Consider the following 27,965-nt stretch of genomic DNA (forward strand, 5'->3'; position numbering starts at 1 on the left):
AGCAATGATTACTCCATTTTGAATCATGCGAGGCGGCCTAATTAATCATATACGTAACTGTATGTGTACAGTTTACAGGTTGCCTAATTTTGGATCTTACATGGAAGATGACGATAAGATAGACCTGTGCCAATTGCCAAAGTTTTTAATTTTTCAAATCAATGAAGTAGGGTTTTTAATTTACACACAACGTACGGCCAGCACATTGGATAAGAACTAATTAATTTGGGAGACAATTTGGTCAAAACCACACAAAATTATTTAAACAAGAACCGCACTACAACAGTTTAAGTAGATTAATTTTGATTTACAGCGGATTGAGCATCGCATGCACTGCTATAAAGTGAAAAACATCGTGTAACTAATTCGATTCTTATCCTGTATGCATAAAAAGCAATGACCATGCATGCTTTTTCATGCCTGTTGTTGATTCTTGACATAATCAAATGCCTCTTTTTTTCTTTTTTCTTTTTTCTTTTTTTCAATTGTTTTGGCCAAACATTGAGACACAAACTCATAAGTTTGCTACACCCAGTTACCCGAAAATGGTAAGAGACTGAATCAATTCTAAAGGGCCAGCTTAAAATTTAAAAAAGAATCAAACAAAGGTAAATCCCACTTGGGAATTTAAAAAGACACGAATAAAAGTAAGGAAACCATGTGAGAACAGGCTTCCCATACAAATTAGAGTAAAATAAGAGAATAAAAAAGTGTTTTTGGTAAACGCACAAATTCTCTCACTCCTTTTTTTTTTTTAAAAAAAAAATTAATGTAATGTATGAACTGTTTGATCTAAAAGTCTAATAGACTTTGCAATTGAACCATGATACTTTAGTTTTGATAACATGTTGAAAGAAAAAAAATACTTGACTCAATTGAAGATAAATAAAAATTTACTTTCATAATTTGGGTACCATCAATCAAATAGTTAAAAAAATTAATAAAACTCAATAAAATTTGATTTTAAGACACTGCCTAGACGGTAGATTACAATAGTCATGATCGAAATTGCTAAATAGTAACATGTATAATGAAAACATGAAATCAATAACGAGAAGTAGGCGAAATTGTATTATTCTATGACAACATTACATTAGTTGTACAAAGAAATAATTAAAGAGCAAATAAAGGAATTTTGGTGATTAATAATACTTAGTTTCCAGTAAAGCAAAGACAAGGTACCGTAAATTGGTTAGATTTTGAATCCTTCTAATTAGTAGAATATATGCCATGCCCACGCGCTGCCTTAGATCCCTGTTGTGGCAGATGAATCACTTTTTTCCCCCCAAATTTCATTTCGCCTTTTAAACTATTTCCTTGACAAAAAAAAAAAAAAGTAATTATTGTTGTAATAACAAATTATCATTAGGGGTGGCCACAAGAATCGATGCTCACAAAAAAGTTGAATGAACTGGCGATTTGGTTTAAAAAATTAATAAACATTGGTATGTTCGTATAAAACTAAAAAAATCACAAGTTATAAAAAAAATTTAAGTTTTAGAATAAAAAGGATCTTTGTTAAATATCGCGTAAAAAATTAATTAGTTTAGTTCGATTTGAAACTAAATTGACTGACGCTCACCTCTAATTATGATATTATTTATGATTTTGTTCTGCTTATAATTTTAAATTAATAAATATACTAAGTATATTAAAGATGAATATTAACGAATTTTTTATGTGACCTATTTAGTATTGAAGATGAGTTTTAATAATATTTTTCACTCTAAATTTGAACATGAATATGAATTTTTTTTTTTTTTTGGGTGTAGGATGATTAATATAGGTCTCTATTTTCCTTCTAAATGAGTAGAGGTAATTTTTTCCACAATGTGGATGAAGCAAATATATTCCTTGAATATTAGTTAAGATAGGTTTACTTTTATATAGTAATAAAAATGTGCTAGACATATAGTAATAGAATTGATTCGCATTAGTGTCATTAAATTATATATTGCAAATATTTATAAACTTTTGCTTAGATAATAATATTTTCATGATAAGATATTAAGATTGATTCAGATTAGTTTAAAAAAAAAAATTGAGTCTGAACATCAATTCTATAAACTTTGCTTGAAACGTTATTTTTTTTTTATTACATGAGATTATTGCTCAGATTACAACTCATATTACATGAGAGTATAACTGATATTTATAAATCAGATTATTACTGAGACCAACTTACATCAATACTAATGAAACTCTATCCAGATTTTAACCCTCACAAATATTCAAAAAATATCTACTCCTCACTCATAAATAAAAAAGAGGACTATATTCACTTAATTTTTAATTAAAAAAATATTCTTCTATAATATTTTTGTAGGGTTCGAACTGCTGCTCTCCAAGTTGGAGGGCAGCAGCCCTGAATGACTGCCTGAAACGTTAGTTGAGTCACAAAGGCAAGTCAATTTTCCTCGGAGAGAAAAACAGTAGAGTCAGATTAATCAATCACTTTACATTTGCATTACCCAATAAGCTATCAAGCGTGCATCAGACGCCCTCCAAAACGAGTAGACCTTCTAAGTCGGTCGTCGTCAACCACCAGGAGATCTAACTCATCTAAGGAAGAAGACTCGAATGAAGTCTTTTTAAGGAAAAAAATAAAAAGATTTGTAATAAATAAAGCAATAACAAAATAAAAATATTTCATTTTCATGTAAGAATAAGTGAAGCTTCTTTGTGAATTTTTTCAAACTCTCTCTCCCTTATTTATTTTGTGTGCCTATAAGTACATGCATCAAGCCCCTCCTTTTCTTTTCAACTTGTTTCTTTCTTCATAACAAATCTAGTTAAGCTAATAGTAATAATATTCTTTAGAAAGATGCTGGGGCATATCATTGATGCCATCACATGCTGTGGTGATGATCGTGATGATAATAATGGCAACAAGAAGATGAAATGTGAAAAGGGCAAGTGCAAGAAGATAAAGGGCACTGTTGTTTTGATGAAGAAGAACGTTTTGGACTTCAACGACTTCAATGCATCCTTTCTTGATCGGTTTCATGAGTTGCTTGGCCGAAAAGTCACTCTGCAACTCATCAGTGCTGTTCATGGCGAGCCTTCCGGTGAGTGATTTTTATTCTTGCCCCCTTTTTTTTTGCCTCCTTCTGGGTTTGTTTTGGAATAAGTGATCCTTGGCTTTGCTTTGGCAGAAGTTTGCTGTGTTTAGTTTTGTAGAGGTTGGTGCAAATTATTTTAAATAGATATTAATTAATTTATTGCAGATAAAGGTACCGTTTGTTTGAGTATTATTATTCCATGGAGAAGCAATTCCTTGCTGCTTGTAGAATTTGGAAAGTGCTTTCTACAGAGAAATAAAAAATCATCTGAAAAAATAGTTTAAACGCACCCCAGTTTAGTAGCTTGATTGGCTTCAATGTTTCATTTATTTTTTTGTTATTTTAGTAATTTTTCTGCTTTCCATGTCTCCCACCTTGGTATTGATGCTCCTATGGTGGCCACAAGAAAAAAATAAAAATAAGTAGATATGTTTTCTCTGTCTTATTCTTTTTGGAAGTAACGGTGAGAAGTCAGTACTCTTTTTACTCGTGTCACGACTCATACCATTGTTTCAAAATCATTTTCTTTTCTTCTTTCTTTTCTTTTTTTTTTTGAATTATAAATTCTAAATACATGAAAGAAAGGGTCATTTGAGCCCCCCCCCCAAAAAAAAATCATTGATGATTGCAGGGGCCATCGAGTACGGTCCGAGAGAATTATGCACCGTTCTGGTTTTTCATTCATGGCTGGCAGAAATTTCTTGGGACATGCATGTCAGCATGTGAGATGTGGCCACAGCTCCTTCCGAACACTTAATAGGGCTTTTCTTGTAATTAATTATGGAGTGGGTTGAATTTATTTTTATTTTATTTCATTTTCCAAACAAGGGGCTTATATTCCATACTGGTCCCTGCCTTACTAAGAAAGACTTAGGTCTCGGATCCTCAACAAGTCAATGTTTCTTTATCAAGATGCTCTTTTTTTAATCTTGTTTTTCTTTTGACTTTTTAAGTACGTTTATGTCTTCACAGGTGTTCTATTATTTTATTTTTAAACTGATCTTTGTTTATGGCGTATGTGGAGTCAAATCGGCCGGAAAATAAATATTATGGTCTTAGACAGCTATAGTAGATGAATCTTCTTAATGGGTACCGGATTTTTATAACTTAGAACATAAAATTTGTAACTTTTGGAGTCGCTAAAATTCGGCACCTGTAACAATAGTATAGCGATCAGACCCAAAGTTTAACATATGGCACTACTCGGCTTAACATGTATGCCAAGCAAATAATACTTGGTACGGGGGTCACGTCATAAGTGCTTTTGATGCCAACTATTAAGTTGATTTGGTGGGAAATTGTCATCACCCAGGGTAAGTGATATACTCAAAAGCTTTATTCACCCTTCATCTTAAATAAAAATATGGCAACTGCCAACTTGGTTCTATAATTTGGAGTCTCTTTTTGTCTTTTTCTCGTGTTGATGGTTTGATTTGTTTAGTAGGTGGAACGGGATGATTTAAGCTTTTGTAGCTATGATTTTTCTTTTAAGAGAAAAAAGAAAAAAGTTATTTTCTATTTGATTAGTTTACATCTTGCGGCAATTCCCATGTCATAAAAGGTGATTTTGACAGACAGAGGCTAAAGTGGCCTTTAAAGAACTAATTCCCCACCTAATCCCATAAACAGCTTAATACACGTGTGCCTCTGGCTCTTGTCCGAGTTTAATAATATTATGAAGGAACAGACCATGATTGTTGAAAAGCAGTTTTAATTTTGAAGTAATAAAATTGATCATATGTTAATTGATGATTTTGATGATTGCTGGTAAGTGAAATTGATGTGTGTTTGTAGAAAATGGTTTGCAAGCTGGAAAGATTGGGAAGCTAGCGCATATAGAAGGTTGGATTCCTAAATGCACGCCATTAGCAGCAGGGGAGTCTGCATTCAATGTTACATTTGAATGGGATGAGGACATTGGAGTTCCGGGGGCGTTCTTAATAAGGAACAATCATCATAGTGAATTTTATCTTAAGACACTCACCCTTGAAGATGTTCCTGGCGAAGGTCGTGTCCATTTTGTTTGCAACTCGTGGGTTTACCCCGCGAAAGACTACAATACAGATCGCATTTTCTTCACTAACAAGGCAAGTAATCATATGTTTAAGAAAATTGTGAAGTTGACTTCAAAATTCACTTTAGTCAGATGTCTTATTTTTGTTTATGTGGTATTTGTACAGACTTATCTTCCAACACAAACACCGGGGCCTTTGCGATATTATAGGGAACAAGAACTAGTGAACTTGAGAGGGGATGTCACCACAGAGCTCCAGGAACATGACAGAGTCTATGACTATGCTTATTACAATGACCTGGGTGATCCTAAAAAGGGCAAAAAGTTTGAGCGCCCGGTTCTTGGAGGGTCGGCTGATTACCCTTATCCTCGTAGGGGAAGAACGGGTCGAAAACTAGCAGAAGGTTAGATATTTCAATTAGTACTTAATTCCACTTATCAAGAGCTTATTTGTGGTTAGGGAGGTTGAGTTACTAGTAACAAAAGCCTAATCATTTTAAAGTTAACTTGAATCTTATATAGATTGGACGACAACTATACTTTATGAATTGCTAGTTTTCAAGTAATTGAAGTTCTCTCGGTAGCATTGATGCATTCATTAATGGTATTTTGTTGTTATCATAATAGATTCTAAAAGCGAGAGCAGGCTGTCAATTGTCTATAGCTTAAACATATATGTTCCAAGAGATGAGCGATTTGGTCACTTGAAGATGTCAGATTTCCTTGCTTTTGCTCTCAAATCCATAGCCCAAGTCATAAAACCAGCATTGGAATCTCTAGACAGCAGTCCAAATGAATTTGACTCTTTTGATGATATTTTAAAACTCTATGAAGGAGGGATTGATCTGCCAAACAACTTACTTGATGATATTAGAAAACACATCCCCTTTGAAATGCTCAAAGAAATTTTTCGAACTGATGGTGATCTCTTGAAATTTCCAATGCCACAAGTAATCAAAGGTATTGTTCACGTCAATTACATTTATGAGAACTTACCATATTGGAGACTTTCTGCCTTCTTTTCTATTCATGTTTTGATGTTTCAATAATTTCGAGTAGAGGATGAGTCTGCGTGGAGGACTGATGAAGAGTTCACAAGAGAAATGTTGGCTGGATTGAACCCTGTCGTAATTTGTTGTCTTAAAGTAAGGCTCTTATTGACTATTGTCATAATTCTAATCTTGCTTCTACTACTGTTTGCCGAGAAACTGGATAGATGCTAAAGAAATTTGGAGTCTTATGTTCGAATATCAAATTTTCCTAATTCATTTCTCTTTCTCTTGATTCTCAATAAATGTTATCATCACTAATAATTATTCCTATTTGCAGGAGTTCCCACCAACAAGCAAGCTAAACCCTGAACTATATGGTAATCAGCGCAGTACAATAACCCAAAATGACATTGAGAATAACTTAGATGGACTGACTGTAGATGAGGTAATGTTCCTAGACCTATTTTGAACCATAAACTTTTAGTTGATTTTCCTCGGATGTTTCAGAATTAATAACCTTCATCAAAAAAATATAATGTGTATGATGACATAGGCAATTGAGAAGAACAAGTTGTTCATATTAGATCACCATGATTCTTTGATGACGTACCTGAGGAGGATAAACACTACTTCTACGAAGACTTATGCATCTAGAACAATCCTTTTCTTGAAAGCTGATGGGACTTTGAAACCTGTTGCAATAGAACTGAGCTTGCCGCATCCTGATGGAGATCAATATGGTGCTGTTAGCAAAGTATATACACCATCTGAAGATGGTGTTAAAGGTTCAATTTGGCAACTAGCTAAGGCTTATGTGGCTGTAAATGACTCTGGTCATCATCAGCTCATCAGCCATTGGTATGGATATATGACAAAAGGAAGCATATCAAATTTTAGTATTTAAACTCTGTATTAAATTTGAGTATGTCTTAAATATCTTTTATGTTGGTAACAGGTTGAACACTCATGCAGCAATTGAGCCATTTGTGATTGCAACAAATAGGCAATTAAGCGTGCTTCACCCAATTTATAAGCTTCTACATCCTCACTTCCGTGATACAATGAACATAAATGCATTTGCTCGACAGATCCTTATTAATGCTGGTGGAGTGCTGGAAATCACAGTTTTCCCTGGAAAGTATGCCATGGAATTGTCATCTGCACTTTATAAAAGCTGGAGCTTTCCAGAGCAAGCACTCCCTGAAGATCTCAAGAAGAGGTAAATCCTGTTGTCTAGTCTATACTATACAGTTGCATAAAAATTAGTATGAATATTGAGCAAAATTTAGGGCTTAAAGTTTTACTTAATATTTAAAAGAAACTGCTTTTTGTTCTATTCAGAGGAGTGGCAGTTGAAGACCCCAACTCTCCACACGGCCTTCGTTTACTGATAGAAGACTATCCATACGCTGTTGATGGGCTTGAGATTTGGGCATCAATCAAAAAATGGGTTCAAGACTATTGTTACTTTTATTACAAGAATGATGACATGGTTAAAGAGGACTCCGAACTCCAGTCCTGGTGGAAAGAGCTCCGTGAGGAAGGACATGGTGACAAGAAAGACGAGCCGTGGTGGCCTAAAATGCAGAACCGTGAAGAGCTAATAGATTCTTGCACCATCATCATTTGGGTGGCTTCAGCTCTCCATGCAGCAATCAACTTTGGACAGTACCCTTATGCTGGTTACCTTCCCAACCGCCCTACCATTAGCCGTAGATTCATGCCTGAAGAAGGAACTCCAGAATATGATGAGCTTGAGTCCAATCCTGACAAAGTTTTCTTAAAAACAATCACTGCTCAGCTGCAAACCATTCTAGGCATTTCCCTTATAGAAATCTTGTCAAGGCATTCAACTGATGAAGTTTATCTCGGACAAAGAGACACCCCAGAATGGACATCAGATGAAGCACCATTGCAAGCATTTGATGAATTTGGAAAGAAACTGGCAGAAGTTGAGGAAAAAATTATCAGCAGAAACCATAATAAGAATTTAAAGAATCGGGTTGGCCCGGTGAAAATGCCATATACTTTGCTCGTTCCTACTAGTGAAGGCGGGCTTACAGGAAAAGGAATCCCCAACAGTGTTTCAATATAGAGCTTCTGTACTTGGATTGTTGTAGTATATGTAAGTTTTGTATCAATGTGGCATTGCAAAATAATTTAAATTTAGTCTATGTTCATTTCATCAACTTTAGTCGTAGATAGGAGAATAAGACTTTGGCCAATAGTAATATTTATATCTAATCAAATTAGGTTAACAAAAATAACAAATAAAAATTTATAAGCTTTTTTTTAATGAATTTTAATTTTGTACATTATATCAGAGTTTGCCATGTGTACTTATCAGTGCAATATAAGGGAGGAGTCAGTAAACTCTCGAGCAGAAGACTCTTAAGAGAGATTCAACAAATGTAATGAGTCTTACAATCCTTGTGAGTTGCAGTAAAAAAAATAATGGCAATGGGAGGATTCGGGAACACAATTCACTCATCAATGAACAAGTGCGCCTTCTCATTAGTCAATTTAATCTCTCTTTTTGGCCCAATAGAAATGCATGCGCCACATTAGTTCTCTTTACACATCACTGACTCTATTTTCTGAACATCAACTTAAGGCAACAGTCTAGAGATATGGTTAGTGCAACCACAGGAGAAAAAGACAAAAGAGAAGTTAAAATGTGAGATGGGTGAGTGTAAGAAGATCAAGGGCAAGTTTGTTTAGATGAAGAAGAATATTTTGGACTTCAATGACTTCCATGCATCAGTTCTTGATCGTTTCCATGAGTTGCATGGCAAAAGAGTCGCTCTGCAACTCATCAGTTCTGTTAATGGGCATATCCTACAGGCGAGTTAATTTTAACTTTTCTGAATTCTGACCACATTTTGGAAGTGATTTTCTGTTTTCGTAAACGTACTTTTAAACGGTTAAGACCTTTTGTGAAGGGGTGCATTGGTAAATTAAGCGAAACTCAAGGTCACAAATGTAAAACAAATCCCTCGTACACGAGAAGCTACTGATGCATTTTTGTCGGTTCTAGATATAAAATCCCTAAATTATGGCGCCAAAACAATTCCACGATTCCTCTCCTCTTAAGTCTTCATCATTCCATTTCGTAAAGGCAACTTCTTTCTTTCTTCTTCCTTTTCCTCTTCTTCTTCTTCTTCTTCGTTCGCAAATTAATGTGTGTATTTTCGTGAATAAATCGGAAAGCGATGGCAGATTCGCAGCCGGACTCAAACATTTTCAGTGTTCGAATCGTGTCCATCGATCACTACATGGCGCCTCCTATCCCTGGCTACGATATTTGCTACAGTAGCTTACAGGGTACGATTTCAGAACGACTTCGTTTCAGTTCTTTTGAATATCCCTCACTCACTCTCCTCTTCATAAATTTTCACAATGTTCTGTTGAAGTAATGAATTCAAAAGTCCTTTTAAAAAGATAAAATTCATGAGTAATGTTGTTTAAACGATATCGTATTATTAGATTCTGTAACAGAAGTTGGTTTCTAATCCTTTTGGGAGAGAAATTTAAACTAAAATAAAAATCCAGCATTCAACTCTACTTATACCAAGAATTGTTTACATCATTTAGTTACAATTTTTTTTTTTGGTCGGTTGTTCTTCAGAGTTTGTTTATTTACATGTTCAACATGTGAATGGATTATAAATTTAATAATTTTTTTTTGAATTATGAAGGTGGGAAGGTGAATGAGGTGCCGGTTATAAGGGTTTATGGCTCAACCCCCGCTGGCCAGAAGACTTGTTTGCATATTCATCGAGTAAGATCATTGTTTTTTTTTAAAGTTAGTTAATGTTGATTGTTACTGCATTTCACAAATGGTGATTGTATGCAAGTTGTTAGCTAGTTAATTATACAATCATTGCTAGATTTTGTAGATATGATGGATAATTTGTAAGTGATACCATTTCCTTTTATATTGGCTTTTTGGATGAGTTACTCATTGTTGTCTTTTGTAGGCTTTACCATATTTATATGTCCCCTGTGCTGATATACCGGTTCAGCTTCGCCAAGAAGGTATATTTTAATGCTTGGGGTTAGAGGTTACGCTTGTATTCTGTTTTGAAGTTCGTTTTTCAAGTCATATTGACAATGCAGTGCTTGAATTTCTATGTTTTCCTTGTTGATTTTTTCCAGATGATGGATACATGCATGCTATATCCCTGGCCTTGGAGAAAGCCCTGAAGGTATGCTGTATTTCTTGCCTTGTATTGTGTTTCTAGGTTTATGAAGTAGATATGGTTTGTTAACGTATTTGGTTTGAATTCACAGGTTAAGGGTAGTGCTGGCTCAAAACGACAGCATGTGCATGAGTGTAGCCTTGTTCGAGCGAAAAAATTTTATGGTTACCATTCATCTGAGGAGCTATTTATCAAAATATACCTGTATCCTAATATTTTGTTGTGCCATAGTTCTTTTGTCTTTGAAAACATTCCTGGGCTATGTTATTGGTTGCCTTGATAAAATCCAAGCTATTATCCGCATGATGTCTCTCGTGCAACTGATCTTCTATTGGTACAATTCTTCAACCATTTACAAACATTTAGCTGCTTTCTGCATTTCCTTTTTAAGTTTTTGTTGTTGGGTTGAAAACCTAATTTGAACTCCTTTTCTAGCATAGTTGTTCTCATTCCCTTAAAGGTTAAAGTGAAGTTCTTGGATTATTGGCTATCTTTTATTTTGATACACATCTATTTTAATCTCCAGAGACTGTGAAAATTTCTGCCTTTTATCACAGCAGGTCTCTTGTTTTTCAGGGAGGCGCAGTCTTTGACAAGAGTTTGCAGCCCCATGAATCACATATTCCCTTTCTTCTTCAGTTTCTGGTAAATACCTTTTCATTTTATGTTTCGAATATGCTTTTTCTTTCTATTTCAAAGTTAATCTGGATTCATGATTTCCAAGTTAATCATGAATTTTGATTTATGATAATAGCATCTTGTCGATATAATAAGTTTCTGAATCAAGATAATGCATATGTGCTTCACAAAATATAACTTGGTCTTACTTCACTGCGTATTTGAATCTTGTTTCTTCGTTTTTTAACATGCCTTATTCTGAGCTTCTTCTTTGCAGGTTGACTATAACTTGTATGGAATGGGTCATTTGCACCTATCGAAGCTGAAGTTCCGGCATCCAGTGCCTGATGCTTTCTTCCCAAGGAAATTTAATTACAGTAGTAAACAGGCATCTGCTGATTTTCAGGTGTCCTTTTTCTGTTCTATGCTGCAGAAGCTTTTTGGATTGTTATAAACATAATCTCTAATGCTTACATTGTTATATAATTCTGTTGATGTTGGTAAAAATTTTCATTAGGCAGATTCACGTGGAACTATATTATTAGGCTCCCCGATCTGGATTTCTTCTACAATTCCAGGTGATTGGATGTGGCAGTTATCCAATGCATTTGATGGGCCATCAGATCAAAACACTCTCTGGATTAAACATCAAAGTCTTTCTGAGCTTGAAGGAGATGCTACAGTGGATGGTTTGTTTGATTCACTGTTCAGCTACTGATATATTTGCGTCTTCCATTTTCCTTTATGACGACTGTGTTGGTGGTAAAATTGTTTTTCTGCTTTTGGTTCCGCAGACATTGTCAATCAGCGGTTAATGATGTATACGTCCCTCTCTCAAACTCGTTCTGATGTGAAAATGGTTCAATCGCTTGTACCAATTTGGGAGGTTTGCTCTCATCCCATCTATAAGCTTTTTAACATACAGTACATATATCCTCTGGTGAACTTTACTACATTTCAGGAAGAGTATGAAAGGACTGGGATCAATGAAGCAGTTATGGCTCCTGATCCTGGAAAACCACGTCCACAAGATGTATTGAGAACTCTTTCACTTGGTCTTGAATTTGAGAATGTACTTATGGAAATGTGTGGTGAAGGACAGGAAACTGTTTCTTCATTTGGAAATGATTTTGAAGTTCTGAAGTCAGTGGCATGTGCAACTGATGAGGAAAATTTGATTAAACTTGGACCTGCAAATTATGATTACAAAGATCCTGAATATTTGACTTGTTTGAAAGAAGGAAAGATTTTGTCAGCTCTGGCCCCACAAGGTTTAGTACATCAAGAGAAAATAAGTTTAATGCCCTCCAAAGGGAAGGACACGTGTCCTGAATTACCCTTCGGTGGTGAGATACATTCATCTGAAATGGTAGGAGCACCAGGTCAGAAGGTAGTTTTCATGTTTTTGTAATTTTATTCTTTCTAGACGTTAGGGATTTTTCTACGAGAAGCAATTTGCATCTCTTGCCTGTATAAGGCATATAAGACATGCCTAGCATTTTTATTTAGTTTAGGAATACTGAATTCAGTTGAAATATTTGCTGCCTAGTTGCGTAACTCATTCTAGATGACATGTATATGAATATGGTTATGATCTTTGTTAGGGCTTATTGTAGTTGCTGAGAGGTTTAGGTATTCTGTATTTGCAATATGAACTCACAGGAACCTCTTATTTTCGGAATTGATATTCCTCAGGCTACACATACAGAAGCACTAGGGCTTTTGAAGTGGCTTGCTACTTCCCAAGCTGCTGAAGATTTAAATTCCGATGATGAGCTCCTACACGAGACCATTTTGAGTCCTCTGTTGCCTGAAACAACCATTGATAAGGTGCTGGAGAAAGCTAATACGGATTATGAGAGGGAGTCCCAAAAAGAGTGTCAGGACATTCTTGATTCAATTGAGGATGAAGTCAATGTTGATGGATTGGAAGAAAGAGCTTCTTCTACTGTAGATCCCAGCAATCATCCTGAAACTTCATCACACAAAAAGATACCTCAAATAGACGGTTCTAGTGATGATTTGTACTTGCTTCCTTGTTCTGGATCATCTGGAAATTCTTCTAAAAAGGAAATTAAAAGTGAATCAATAAGGTCTTTTCAACACCAGGTGCCACAAGATACTGGGACAAATGCTGCTAGTAAGTGCAACGTGAAAAAAAAATTATGGGGTTCTTTACCTTTTTCTGTTTCTGAACAGTTCAATAAGGACATAGAAACTGTCAGTTGTAATATAAGTAGTTTGTGTGTCACTGAAGTTAAAGACCATGGAGCTACAGGTTCCTTGGTTGGGAATGAGTTGGGCAAATCTTTCGATGCATTGGAACGTGAAGATGCAGATGCTCATGATATAAAAGAAGCAACTGCAGTGACTGGAGGCTCTGTGCGAGACTTGATGAGGAGAAAGCGGTCCTACCGAGAGTCATCCGAATGTGAGCCTCCTAGGGTGAAAAGAGTCAATGTGACAGGGGAACAGAAAAATGCTCTCTCCATGTGCGAGAAACAATTGGAGTTTGACACATTGCAAAATGATGAGTGCGAAAAATGCCCATTAAAGGGAGGTACGGGTATCTCCACAGTGTGTAAAGAGAACATGGAATCACCATCTCCTTTTGACACCAAGAAAGAAGATGCTTCAGTTTCTGTAGGCGATTGGAAAGCTGATAATTGTAAAGAGTCCAAATTTGATGCAACTTCTGTTGAACCAAGAGAACTTCAGAGTGATCACCCTAACAATAATGACTCTAATTTGAATCAAGGAAGTCTCACAGGTGTTCCTACTCTGTATCTTAATGATGGCTCTTGCTTGTACATGCTGAGACCTCCATTTTCACCTCCTTCCGTGGATTCTGTACATAAATGGCTGTTGCATGATGACAAAGGTACCTGCTGGATTTTATGGGGGATGGAACTGCGTATGTTTTTCCAACTTCTTTGAATTTGCATCTCTAATTTTCTGGTTGTGATGTTTTAGGTGCTTCTGGAGACATGGATAAAGCATCAGTTGAGCATTCTTCTCTGAAAGGTAAACTCTCATGCTCTTCAGTGAGCTAATATTGTTTAAGAAAAACTGTTTCTAGTGCTCAGAATCTTTTTGCATGCCTTCTGATTCTCTGATTTGTTCACCTAGACTTTTGCTTGATAATTCTAACGAGTTGACTGAATCAGGTTCTGACATTAGGCCTGTACTGGAAGAAATGCATCAAGAAGCTGATGAAATGATTAGTACAGAACCAACTCCAGACTTGAATGGGGTGACAGCAATAATGCACAATGAAGGCCACATTGCAGAACCAAATGCATGTGCTGATTGCTTGCAAGATATTTCTCAGATATCGGGCCCAGATGGGAGATCAAAGCCCACTCCTCTTAGTCAAATTGGCTTTCAGGATCCAGCCAGTGCCGGTGCTGGAGAACAACTAACATTGTTAAGCATAGAGGTATTTTTTTCAAATTAGCAGATGCACGTATTCACCATGGTCTCATTTATTGACAAAACATTGAATACAGTTTATCTTGAAAGAAATGTCAAAAATTTTCTGTTAAATTTAAATTGATACTGATGGAATTTATCTTTTTGTTTTTTAAACTTTTTATGATTGCTCAAGAATTTATCCTAGTGATGTGTTATACAGTTGATTATTACTTGATCATCTTTAAGCTTGCTTGGTACCCTAATTATCTTCTAAAATAAAAATAGGTATCCTATAGGTCTGGGGGGAAAAAAAACAGTATGATTTCTCTTGGGACATTTTTCTAGTTCCTTATGTTGGTTTTTCACTTTGGCTTCTTAGTTTCTGCAAACAATTCGACATGCATAATTTTTCTTTCTATACTTGCATTGAGATGTTTCCATTCTACATGGTTTTTGTGTTATATAATGGAAACTGCTAGTACTATTTTGTATTCTGGCTTGATTCTCTTTATTAATTTCTCTACTGGATGGTACACTTGCTGACAGGTTCAGGCAGAATCCAGAGGAGATCTCCGACCTGATCCTCGATATGATTCTATCAATGTGGTAGCTCTTGCTTTTGAGAATGATAGTGATCATGCTGTTGAAATTTATGTGCTTTTGTATTGTAAAAGTGAATCCCATCAAAGGTATGATGACTTTGATATAGATAGATAAATAAATAGATCACTTTGTCAAGAATTATATTTATAGTTGATGGACTTTCTTTTCATCTGATTGGTTTCGTATGATGACTTTGACTTTATCTAATACTTGATGTGCTCTACAATATGAGGTGAAACATGGTGAAAAGTGGAGCTTTAATGATAACACTATTTTATGGAATTGTAGAGATTTGAAAGCTTAATGCTGAGCATAAAATGTTAAGGTTAATTCTTAGGTGCTGGGTTGTTTTCTGCTGATTGTTTCCTTTGTTGTAATGCATTTCATAAAATTTTCTCCCCTCATCTATAGACAAAGGGGAGAATTAAAATCCACCATTGCCTTGTTTGAAAGATAGTCATTGATCTATATGAAGCAGATCTGTTCTTCTGTGGTTCATTCCTGAAACATTATTGAATACTTTTTATTTGTATCTGTTGGAGAGAAAATTTCAATCCTTGTAGAATTTCATTCTCACATAATCAATTTGCAGGAGTCTTGTTGGAATTCCTGACTGCAAAGTGTTTGTTTGCTCTAAGGAGATACATTTATTTAGCCACTTCATCAAGATTTTATGTTCATTCGACCCAGATATTTTAATGGGGTGGGATATACAAGGTGGTTCTCTTGGTTTTTTGGCTGAAAGGGCTGCTCATCTTGGTATAGGTTTACTTAATGACATTTCTCGGACACCGTTGGAGAGTAAGATGGCTGCAGGTGATTCTGAAATTTCTGAGAGAGGAATAACAGATAATATGCTTGCTGAACCAGTAGTTGCTGAATCTCTTCTGGCCAAAGATGCTATAATTGAGGATGAATGGGGCCGAACGCATGCCAGTGGTCTTCATGTTGGTGGCAGAATTGTCCTCAATGTATGGCGATTAATGCGTGGTGAAGTTAAGCTTAATATGTACACAGTTGAAGCAGTAGCAGAAACTGTTTTAAGGAGGAAGATTCCATCAATTCCTTTTAGAGTACTAACAAAATGGTTTGCTAGTGGTCCTGGACGTGCAAGATATCGATGTGTCGAATATGTGGTGGGGAGAGCTAAATTGAACCTGGAGATTATGAATCAACTGGATATGGTACGATAACAAGATTTAAAATCTTGTCATGGACATATGCTGTTATCTACTGCCTTAATGGTGTCGAATTTTCTCTTCCTTCTGTTCTCCTAGAGTGAACACAATTTGATGATACCTTATTTGATAGAGAAATATGTATTTTGAAATTTTTGTCATAAAAAGAAATGTATCTTGCTGCTAATGTCTTAGTTTTATTTTATTTTATTTACCCTGCTCTTTTGTGAACACTCTTCTGTCTGTGCATTTGCAGATAAATCGAACATCGGAACTTGCTCGTGTCTTCGGCATTGACTTTTTTTCTGTTCTCTCTCGAGGTTCACAGTACCGTGTTGAATCCATGCTTCTGAGATTGGCACACACTCAAAACTACCTTGCTATATCTCCAGGGAATCATCAGGTTATTTGGTTTCTGATGATTCAATCTTTTTTTTTATTCAGTAGCTTACCTTACTTCTGCCATGGATGGTCAGAAGTTGTGACTTTCTGATTGGCTCTGATTCTTTTTGGTTATCTAGGTTGCTTCTCAACCTGCAATGGAGTGTTTACCTCTTGTAATGGAACCGGAATCTGGTTTTTATGCAGATCCAGTGGTTGTTTTGGATTTCCAGTCTCTTTATCCATCAATGATGATTGCATATAACCTTTGCTTTTGTACATGCCTTGGGAAAATTTTACCTTCAAAGGAAAATACTCTTGGGGTTAGTTCCTTTCGACCAGATTTGCATGTTCTGCGGGATTTAAAAGATGAATTACTAATTCCTCCAAATGGTGTCATGTATGTGCCTCCAAAGGTAACTCCTTGAAATGCTTCTGTTTTATTTTTGATTTTTTGTTGCAAAATTTCTTTGCACTTGTAATTTATGACTGACAGTCTTTCTTTGATTTTTCTCATACAGGTCCGTAAAGGTGTACTGCCTCGCTTATTGGAGGAAATATTATCTACCAGGATAATGGTAAAACAAGCAATAAAGAAGTTGGCTCCTTCTCAGCAAATACTTCACAGGGTATAGTATTCTCTAGTCTGGGTTACAAGCTAATATAAGATAATCTTTAACGTGTATTCTGAGATTTCTCCCTGCTGTTCATTGGACATAGAGTTCTTGTACTTGATGTTTTGCAATATTTTTTTTCCAAAAATTTCTTAATGTTTTCCTGGAAGTTTAAGCTTGAGGATTTATTTAGATAGAAAGCGAGAGAGGCGTGGTATTTGAAGCCATGGCTCCTTGAGCACTAACTTTGCACAGATTTATATTAGTTAATCTCGCCGAAATTTCCCTGCCTTACTTTATATGTTAATTGAAATACGTATATTATTTATAAGCAAGATTAAGTCCTTTCTTTCCATGCATCTGCATATATGAGTATTATAGGTTGTATGATTCAGTGCTTTTCATCAAATGTCATTACTGTTTCATTAAATTGACATCAAGGGAACTGTATTGTGATGTTCTTTATGCATACTTTTAGTCTTAGAATTCACTCACTTCTTATAATATTTCAGATATTCAATGCAAGACAGCTTGCTTTGAAGCTGATAGCAAATGTGACATATGGTTATACTGCTGCTGGATTTAGTGGTCGCATGCCTTGTGCAGAGCTTGCGGACAGTATTGTTCAGTGTGGCCGTAGCACACTGGAGAAGGCTATTTCATTTGTAAATGAAAATGAGAAATGGAAGGCTAAAGTTATATATGGTGATACTGACAGGTATACTGTTTGTATTTAGTAACTAGTACAAATTATAACTACCTTATGTTTTACAAATCTTGTTTAAATTACGTAATCTTTCATGGAAATTGTGAGATTATGAAGAAGTTTAGTCATACTGACTTATTTGAAAGTTTGTTTTGTTGCTTGAATTTCAATGAACTGAATTAATTATACACTTGTATTTGATGGTTGAGTCTCTTCTAGGTCCATTTTCTCTGAATGGAGTTCATAGATAAGTGATCTAACTTTTCTTAAGAAGAATGAAAGACTGTCTATGGTTTTTAATCTAAAGCGTTGATTCTCTTGTGTGTGTGAGGCTATGTAAAGTTGAATGGTTTTGTCCTGTGCAGTATGTTTGTCCTCCTCAAGGGGCGGACAGTGAAAGAATCATTTCAAATTGGGCATGAAATTGCGTCTGCAATAACAGCAATGAATCCAAATCCAGTCACTTTAAAAATGGAGAAAGTCTACCACCCATGCTTCCTCCTTACTAAGAAGCGCTATGTTGGTTACAGCTATGAGAATTCTGAACAAACTGAACCCATATTTGATGCTAAAGGTATTGAGACAGTCCGCAGAGATACTTGTGCAGCCGTTGCAAAAGTGATGGAGCAGTCTTTGAGACTTTTTTTTGAACATCAAGACATTTCAGAGGTAAAAATGCTGTAAACTTTTAAAATATTTTTCTCTTAAGCTTTGGTTTTTGAAGCTCAATTCTTTTGGAAACTGTTGAATTTAAATATATGGCTAGATAAGGCACACTGCTTAAGAATGAATTATGTTCAGGAATCTAGTACTTAAGCTCTCTTACTAGATTTTCCTGGAATATGAAATCTGAAGTGGTAGATTATAGAGGCTACAGCATTTCATTCTGGAAAAGGTTTATCCAAGGTTTTGCTAATTGCATATTCTTATTCATTATTACTATATTCATTTAGCTATCAGGTAGGTATTAATACATGTTCATTTGTTACTGTTTTAGTGTATTTTGAATGAGACCAGAGGCTATTTCTCTTGAGCTTACAGAAAAGAACCACTTTCTCTGTCACTTTTCCAATTGAGTCTTCTGTTTTTCCCTTCCTTTCTGTTGCACCCAGGTTAAAGCATATTTACAGCGTCAATGGACTCGCATTCTATCAGGCAGGGTGTCTCTGCAGGATTTCGTTTTTGCCAAGGAAGTTCGCCTTGGTACATACAGCACAAGGTCTTCTTCATCGCTCCCACCAGCAGCAATTGTGGCTACAAAAGCGATGAGAGCAGATCCCAGAGCAGAACCACGCTATGCAGAAAGAGTACCTTATGTTGTGGTTCATGGAGACCCTGGGGCCCGCCTTGTTGATTTGGTTGTGGATCCATTGGATCTATTGGCAATTGATTCCCCTTACAGATTAAATGATTTATATTACATCAACAAACAGATAATCCCAGCTTTGCGGCGGGTATTTGGACTAGTTGGTGTGGACTTAAACCAGTGGTTCCTAGAAATGCCCCGTCCTAGCAGGGAATCTTTTGCTAAACACCCCTTTTATTCCTCAAATCCACGCCGAAGTAGAATTGATTTTTACTATCTCTCGAAGCATTGTGTACTGTGTGGTGAGTTGGTCCAGGCATCAACCCGTATATGCAACAAATGTTCTCAAAACGAAGCTACTGCTGCAGCTGCTGTAATTGGAAGGACATCAAAATTAGAAAAAGAGATGCAACACCTTGCTGCTGTAAGTTTTGCTACCATTGCCATGAATTATGTCTGGCCTTCGTTGTAGTATGTCTCTTCTTGTGCTAGCACTCATATTGTCTAAACCAATAATTTAGTACTGATCTAGAGGTCAATGAAACTGCTTGATGAAAGCTTTTGAGTGTCTTGTAGATATGCCGGCATTGTGGAGGTGGCGACTGGATTGTGGAAAGTGGAGTGAAGTGTACCTCACTTGCATGCTCAGTTTTTTATGAGAGGCGAAAAGTTCAGAAAGAGCTACAGGGTCTTTCTGCTGTTGCTGCAGATAAAGGTTATTATCCAAAGTGTATAGTCGAGTGGTTTTGAACAGGCCCTTGTAGATGCTCATCCTAAGAGAGCCAAACTCACAACACAAAAAACTGAAAAGGAATAAATAAATAAATAAAGAGCGTGGAAAGAGAATGAAGCCCCTGTGGTCGTGCCACTGTATACTCTTGTATGTTAATCCTAAAAGTATGTATGTACAGAAATGTCTGCTGTATTTTCTGTTTTTTGAATCTGGGTAACCATTTTGATGGTTTTATAGTTAAAATTTAGGATTGCAGTAGGAATAAGGAAAATGATGTACTCCATTAACGTTGTATTACTATTATTATAAATAAATGAAATGTTTTCTGTAAGAATTCAAAGTCATTATTAAGTAATGTCTCTATATTTGAATCACGTTACTATATTTGAGAATCATTACCTGTATTTGTTCTCTTGTAATTTGTCAAATGCTGTCTTGGCAGCCTGCAGAAGCAATTAAGGAAGAGCCCATTTAAACCAATGTCATATTAAAAAGTGCAATATGATAATGCATGCGATAGAAGCCTCCAAGACAGAAAGGAAGTACCTCCTCTCTATTCTTGGCATGCTGAGGACCCTTCATAAATAAATGACAATAAAATCAAATCCTAAGGTAGCAAGTTGCAAGAACTATCATGCACCCATATATAGTTTCAATTGTAAATATACAACTATGCAATCCATAATTACACCACATCCAACACGCCCATTAAAGATATTTATTCTCTCATAATCGAACAAGTACTCATCATATAAAAAGAATATTTTGATTGGATATGCAGAACTATTTATGAGCAATCTTCATCAAAATTATATTAAAATGATTTCCTTGGGTTCTGCTTTTCAAAAACAAAACAAAAGAGAGGGAGAATGTAATTGAGCAAATCATAAAAAATACTTGAAAACTATTACAGAAGTTAGAAAGGTGCACCAAGAAAATTATTATGGAGATTGATGTTATAGAGGTTAATAATGAGGATTCTTTTTGGAACTTACAACCATATGCAAAGTATAAATTTGTTTTTAAAATTTTTTAAGATGGGTGTACACGTAATAAGAAAGTGCTTAAAGTATAATTTACGGTGACAATAACCCTACCCTTTCACTAAACCTTTGGCTTTCATGGACCGATGTAGTGAGGGTTAAGAATGGATACAGCTATCCATTCACCATAATCTCATCATCCCAATCATCAGCTACAAATTCAGACCACCTTCATTAAATAATACATGCTCTTAAAATCTAAAGACAAAATACTTTTCAAAACACTTTCAAACATAAAAAAGACTACCTTCTTAACACTAAGCAAAAAACCTAATAAGTTGGCACATAAATATATTATCATACAAGGTAAACAGCACATGGAGGGTTAGGTATCCGGAGGCAATATCGTCTTGATTAGAGAAATGATTTATTTGTCTTCGAACTTTCAGCCTAATTCTTCATGGATTCTTCAAACTCACAATCTACGACCATTGCAACAGCAGGCATTTCCAGTGATTTTATGTTGCATACGACAACTATCCATGTTTTCCCTCAGCGCAAGTGAATCAGTTAAGTCTGATTGAAATAAAAAGGAAGTGGCTCATCGCCTCATCCTGTAACTCAATAATCTCTCCACTAGTTTATTCTTAGGTACTTTGTTCATCTTAGAAACAGAACACCAAGCTTAGGCTTTCCACCCTGTCTAATTTGTTACTAGCAAAATAATCCATCCATTTGTTAGTGAAATCAAGAATCCCTAGAACATCAGTTTTCCAATTTCAAACACTTATATCATGCATTTTCACTAGTGAGGGAAACTTAACATGCCACATTTATAGAAACATTTATTAATCATATACTGCTCATGTATCATACTCTTCCCCAGCACATGCTTACCTACTGCAGCTCCATCAAACATTTTCATTAATAGGATCAAATTCTACTTCTGTTCTAGCAGCATTGCATTTGCATGTGAAGACTTCACACAAAGGAAAGGGAAAAAAATGAATCTGATGAAAGTGAGAGTAATGGAGTGTCAGCATACGTTCTTCGAGTTTTGAAAACAGTCCATTATTTCTTTTTTTTTTTTTTCTTTTTGTGAAAATTGTTGTTACCTGTATGAAAGCAAATTTATGATTATCTGTTACATATATGTATAAATACAGTTATTTTTCATTATGTGAATTAACATTATATCAGTACTAAGAGCAAATGAGAGAATCTATTTGTATTAAATTTAAATTTTTTAAATTATATCAGTACTAAGAGCAAATTCTCTATTTAGTATTTTGTTTATCAGATATATCCGATTATATGATATTTCTAGATTTAATTTTGTTAGCCGACTTATTCTTGGATATAACTTGCCAAGAGCTAAGGTGAGGTTACTGATGTAACGTTAAAATTAGAGTTGGACTATTGGCACCCCTCTCATCTCCTCATAAAACCCCCTTCTTAGTTATATTCACTTTATTTCCGAACATGTCCATTTTTTTAGATTTAATTTTCTAAATTCTCAATTTTCATTTGATTTGTTTTATTGTTAAAACTCAAAGTATTATTGTGTTATTTTTTTAATTATTTTCAATTTTATTATTAATCTACACACAAATTAAAAAGTTATATAGGTGATAAATTTTTTAGTGTTAATCATTGGTTGAAATAACACATATTTCAAATTATAATTTTAAAGTAATTTTAAGTATAAAAATTTAATCCATAAAAAATTAAAAGAGAACAATAAATTATTTTAAATTTGTACAATTTATTTTAGTTAGATAGGAAGTAACATATAATTTTTTTTTTTTTTTGAAAAAGATTGATTATGAATTAAGTAATTTGCTTGAAAAAAAAACTATATGTGTTTAATTTTTAATTATCTTTAATTGTAATTTTATTTAACGTGGGGTTTTGCAAGAATAATGTAGGGGTGCCAATAGCTCCACTCTTAAAATTATACTTCTGGATTTTGTACATGCACGCGCAAACACACACACAAGGGTGGGGCTTAAAGAAGACTATAGGTGGGTGTTATTGGAGCAACAAATGTGGGTGTAAGAACTTATTTGTGTTGGGCTTAATCAATATACTTTCTTTTGGGCTCAATTATTTCCTTGTTGAAGTTTCCTCCTCCTGCGTTGAGGTTTAAGCTTTTGGTTGTCTCTGAGTCGTTCTCAGTGTTCTCATTTCAATGGAGGGTTTACCTCATTGAATTGTGAAAATGTCGCAACAAACTCCATTCTCTTTCCTCCTCCTACGACGCCTTTCACTCTCTTCGAAAACCTTCAAAAACCCTAAACCCCATTTTAATGGTCTCCGTGTCACCGTTACAAAACCCTTCTCCACTTCCAACAACCCATCGCCAAACCCGTCCTCGTCGCTGGACCCACAAGCGAAAACCGGTTCACTCTCCTCTCGCATGAGCTTCGTTTTAGACCAAATCTACGAAATTGAGAAACAAAAACAAGAAAGCGACCAAACCCTCCAGAGAATTAGAGCTTGGCGCCAATCAAAACAACAGCAGCAGCAGCAGCAGCTAACACATGAAACCCTAGAAACTGTCGGTACGCAGAAGCAAGGGGACCCGGAAATTGTTTCTGAAGTAAGTGAAAACCCAGAAGTTGTTTCCGGTTCACAACAAAACCCAGAAAATGTTAGCGTTGAAAAGAAGGAATCGGTGAGAAAGGAAGTGGAGTTAGTGCATCCGTGGCCGGAGTGGATAGAGTTTATGGAGAGATTGGTGAAACAGAATTACTTTGATCATAGGAGAAAAGATGAGGTTAAAATGGTGAAAGATTTAGGGTTTAGTGATGTTGTTGAGGATGTTGTTGATGATGTTGGAATTGATTTTAATGATTTCAAGACTGTTCAGACTGCATGCTTGAATTTTGGGAAGGACCGGTTTGATATCTTGAGGTTTGTGGATTGAAACTTCCTTGCTTGCTTTGTGGAATGAATGAAATTATGTTTGCATTGGTGGATGTTTACTTTATGAGCTTAGACAGAATGTTGGTTTCAGGTCCTTATCGAGACAGGACATTCAAAATTTGGTTGGCTATGGATGCCCGAGTGCTGACAAGAAGGTTGTTTTCTCTGCAAAGCTGTTGAGGAAGCATGTCCATCTTGATGAAGGAGATGTAAGTGTTACTTCTTGTCCTTAACTTGGTGTTTTGTTTGCTAGCTTCGTAAGGAAGTACTGAACCTATGTCTAATCACTTATAAAATGCCTTTTATCCGTTTTATTGTTTATAATTTCCTAGCATGTCAATATTTTTTCTTGCTCAGGATTAGGGACAATCATTAAAGTTAATGGACTTTTTCCATTCAATCACGTGTATAAATTGGATTGTTGCTTGTGAGACGAGTATATTTCAAGATTTTGGATATTTGACTTCTGAACTGAAAACCATCAGCGTCTAGAAGATACATACATGTTATAAGTATCAGTTTATCGTTTAGATTATGTTCGTTTGTGTGATTCAGTTTTGGTTTTAGCCTTTTGAATGTTTTGCAATTTACGTCTTTTCTTCTGCTATTTTCTTTTCCTTGCTCATATGGTCATACTCATCTGTAATTGTCAAATTAATTATGAATTGTTCTTTGAATGATTGCCATTTGATCATATCAGGTCTGTAGTTCCTGCAGCTTGAGAAGCTCCTGTGAAAGAGCATATCTGTTGACAAATAAAGAGGATGAAGCACGGACCGTTGATGTTGTGCGTGTTCTATTGACTTATGGTTTTGACCCTGTGAATGGATCAGTGGCAAATAAGGACCTCTTGAAACGAAAGTCTGTAAAGAATGCTGTTCGTAAGTTGCTTCACGAGCTTGTCAAGTTCAGTGCTGTTCCAATAGATCCAAACCTTCCTCCTCCAGTTATAAAGAAGCCTCCTCCAAAAGTTAAGCAACCTCCTCCACCACCAAAGAAACGAGTTGGACGGGATGACATTGAGATGAAAAAAGGAGATTGGCTCTGTCCGAAGTATGTAACCTCTTTTCAGTATCTTTTCATTTTCTTTTTAAATCTAAATGAGGATTCCAATTCGTCAGAGCATACATACAATATTCAAATAGAATTTTTTCTTGAGACATAATTTACTTTCTGTAGCATTCTTTAAGGTGCATTGAGCGGCTGTCCATGTATAAATTTATAGTGATATAATAGGTTGTCATCCACCATTTGCTAGAAGCACTGAAAATCTTTTACGCCTAAAAATGTTTCCAGCTGCTAAATTGTTTGGGACTGAAAATATGTTGTAACATACTAAAAGTGCGGCATATTGATCTCAGGTGTGATTTCATGAATTTTGCAAAGAATACTGTGTGCCTACAATGTGATGCCAAGCGGCCAAAGAGGCAGTTGCTTCCAGGAGAATGGGAATGTCCTCAGTAAGTTCCAATGCACCTTTAAACTTTATTGTCCTTGTTGATTCTACTTTGGCAAATTTAATGGTTTTGAAGTATTGTTGCAGTATATGAATGCAGATGCTATAAAGTAGAGGGTAAATAGGGTACATGCAACAAGTTTTAGAGTTTCTTGCATTGCTTATTGTTGGTTCTATGCTATGGCAGGTGCAACTTCTTAAATTATAGGAGAAATATGGCATGTTTTCATTGTGACTGTAAACGTCCAGCTGATGATTTTATTGAGAATAAAATGCCAGAGAGGCAACGTGGTTCAGAAATGAATCTGGAGAGGACTGCCGGCCGGCAAGAAGTTTCAAATGCTTGGAATTTTAACTTTGATGATGATGAATCAGATGGAGCAGATGTTGCTGCTTTTGAGTATGCAGATTCCCAAGCTAGAAGTGAAGACCTGCCTTTAGCTCAGGAAGAAAATTTTAGAGGGTATAATGATGATTTCAATAGAGCCAGAGGACTTGCAAGGACCCCTGAGAAAGAATATTCTGATCCTGGAACCGGCAGACCTCGAATGGGTTTTGATGATTTTGATGATGAAGATGATGTAGACAGTTATGAGATAGACACTCAGAATAATCATCCACTAAGGAAGGTTTCTTCAAATGATTTTTCTGACGGGTTTTCTGATGAAGAAGGCACGGGCTCAAGCAAAAGTTACACTCACGAGGCAACTCCTCCATCTCGCCGTAAGCCATCTAAGCCCACACGTAAAAAAGCAGCTTTCTTTGACTCTGATGATGATGAAGTGGGTTTTGATGCCGATGAAGATCTCGCAGTGCATCCCAACTGGAAATCCAGTCATGTTGCTCATTCCAAACATAGAGGTAGAGATAGAGGTTCAACAGGTCCATCTAGAGGATTGAGCTTTGGCTCAGATGATGAATATGGTCTCCATTCAGATCTGGAAGATGATTTTGAAGAGGATTTCAGATCTAAGCGAACTAAAGGAAACAAACAGGTTTCTCATGGGAAATTTAAGGGCAGGGCCAGTTCTGACATGGAAGATGGATCTTTTTCTGATTCAGAATCTGACGCCGATGACTTACAATCGCATAGAAACAGATCTAGAGGGAATAAGATAGAACCTCATGGACGAGGAAACAATTATAAAGGCCGTGGAGATTTTCGCTTTGTTAGTGATAACCAGTTTAGATCCAGAGGTAAGATGGCTGGTAGAAGGGACTCTCCAAATGACCATCTTAATAGATCATCTCGAGGGTCTCATGGTGAGCATAGAGGATTTCAAAGAAATGAAGATGATGGATGGGGAAAGAATGACAGAAGGGGTGATCCGCGGAATTCCAGGGGACAGAAGCGAGGAGGATATGGAAAAGCACAACGTGGAAGGTCTTACAAGAATAATTTGGATGCAAATGTCGATGCTGGGGAATTTAGAAATAGCAGGCGTGTTATTGAAAGATAGATCTAAGCTGTATGACTAAGCTTGATCAAGTTCTGCTGGTTTACATTTGCAATCTGTTCCCAAAATCAGTGGTCAGTAGAATTTATGCTTTTGAAGCCTGCCTCCAGAGGTGACCCTGAATCAAATGAACCAGTGGAGGTTTTTTCTTGTTGCATGACTGCTGCCACTGCTATCGTCTGCCACAAAAAAGTTCTGACCAGCCATCTCTTTAGAAGTTTAAAGTTTCTCTTTTGATAAAATGTAGCCAAAATGCTGCTCGTTCTACTGAAATTTTTTCTTCTTTGTAGGAGCTGCACAAAGTGTTTGTAGTCAGTCCATTTATAAGGGTTATGTTTTGCTGCTTTTGAACAAATTTCTTTATTCAAATCAAACATATGATATATTTGAAGATTGTTTCATTAAGCTTAATTTGTTGACAATAAAATCACATCATCTTTTCAGCTGAGCGAATAACTGGCTTAATTAATTGTTTTTAGTAAGACTAAAATTGAATCATGCTTTCGTGCATGACCATGCAATATGTCGTGAACTGCAGAGTTGAGTATATCTTTTGCATGTAACTTTTGCAGATTTGGGCCGTGTGAATTTTTTATCAGTTACGGCTTATAATTTCACTTACTGTCTTTCGGAAAAGAGGACAGAAGAAAATGGAGGACCCGAAACCAGCGCAAATTCTTTACAGTCCGTCAGCTGGGGAGTTGAAATACTTGTTCATAAAAAACGTGTCAAAAAATGAATGCAGGCAAGGTCTAATTCTGGTTGGTAACTCAAGTTGGGAAACTACCTCAGTCCTTACGAAACAAAATGCATGAGGGATTGGTGATTGCTGTTTATACTCACGATTTTTGGTACTAGTGTTACTCTAAAGAGCACATCGGCATCAAATAGCCCCTTCAAATTGCAAGTTCATGCCTTTAGATGTTGTCGAGGGAATGGGAATGGACTGTGGTGTTGAAATAGATTGCTGGAGTGTGTACCTGGCTGAAGTAGGTGAAGAAGGAAACTTGAGTTTACTGATAGAGAAGGTAAAGCAGAAAAATGAAAATGAAAATAAAAATTATTTGAACATGTGGACTTGTTTTTAGTTTCTTATTATTGTCGGCTGACTACAAGCTTTGTATTTTCTGTTGCCTGAACAGGTAAAGCTGCAGGCTGAAGATGGTGGCGACGAGGCTAATGGTGGTAGCAGTTAAAGCGTAGCTCTCCGTTTATGATGGTAATTGGTAAATGTATTAACGTCAGTTTCATATGAAACACAAGTCGTTTCCTGGAATCATTCTGTCTTTTCTAGACTTGAAAAAGAAAGTACGCAAAG

General features: G+C 35.9%; 2 protein-coding genes across 2 annotated transcripts; both read left to right on the forward strand.

Moving 5' to 3' along the window:
* The first annotated feature begins 2,646 nt into the window (after positions 1–2,646).
* On the forward strand, positions 2,647–8,253 carry LOC102621545 (probable linoleate 9S-lipoxygenase 5). The gene is made up of 9 exons (XM_006471965.4): positions 2,647–3,068; positions 4,857–5,149; positions 5,243–5,480; positions 5,704–6,036; positions 6,136–6,221; positions 6,406–6,513; positions 6,622–6,926; positions 7,024–7,287; positions 7,410–8,253. Exons 1-9 carry the CDS (start codon positions 2,825–2,827, stop codon positions 8,161–8,163), a joined length of 2,625 nt encoding a protein of 874 aa, XP_006472028.2. The 5' UTR covers positions 2,647–2,824; the 3' UTR covers positions 8,164–8,253.
* Positions 8,254–9,135: 882 nt separating this feature from the next.
* On the forward strand, positions 9,136–27,052 carry LOC102622531 (DNA polymerase zeta catalytic subunit). Its single transcript, XM_052442476.1, is given in 29 exon segments — positions 9,136–9,392; positions 9,767–9,849; positions 10,049–10,106; positions 10,227–10,276; positions 10,362–10,474; positions 10,562–10,604; positions 10,847–10,915; positions 11,166–11,294; positions 11,406–11,577; positions 11,683–11,774; positions 11,850–12,278; positions 12,584–13,769; positions 13,862–13,912; positions 14,056–14,327; positions 14,849–14,991; positions 15,498–16,089; positions 16,340–16,486; positions 16,605–16,880; positions 16,986–17,093; positions 17,591–17,796; positions 18,150–18,453; positions 18,897–19,514; positions 19,667–19,825; positions 22,747–22,759; positions 23,011–23,722; positions 23,826–23,943; positions 24,435–24,787; positions 25,096–25,194; positions 25,378–27,052. Coding segments are annotated over 29 exon segments (7,980 nt in total). The 5' UTR covers positions 9,136–9,280; the 3' UTR covers positions 26,651–27,052.
* The last annotated feature ends 913 nt before the right edge of the window (positions 27,053–27,965 follow it).

This window comes from Citrus sinensis, chromosome 5, assembly GCF_022201045.2.
Source record: "Citrus sinensis cultivar Valencia sweet orange chromosome 5, DVS_A1.0, whole genome shotgun sequence".
In the NCBI taxonomy this organism is placed as follows: domain Eukaryota; kingdom Viridiplantae; phylum Streptophyta; class Magnoliopsida; order Sapindales; family Rutaceae; genus Citrus; species Citrus sinensis.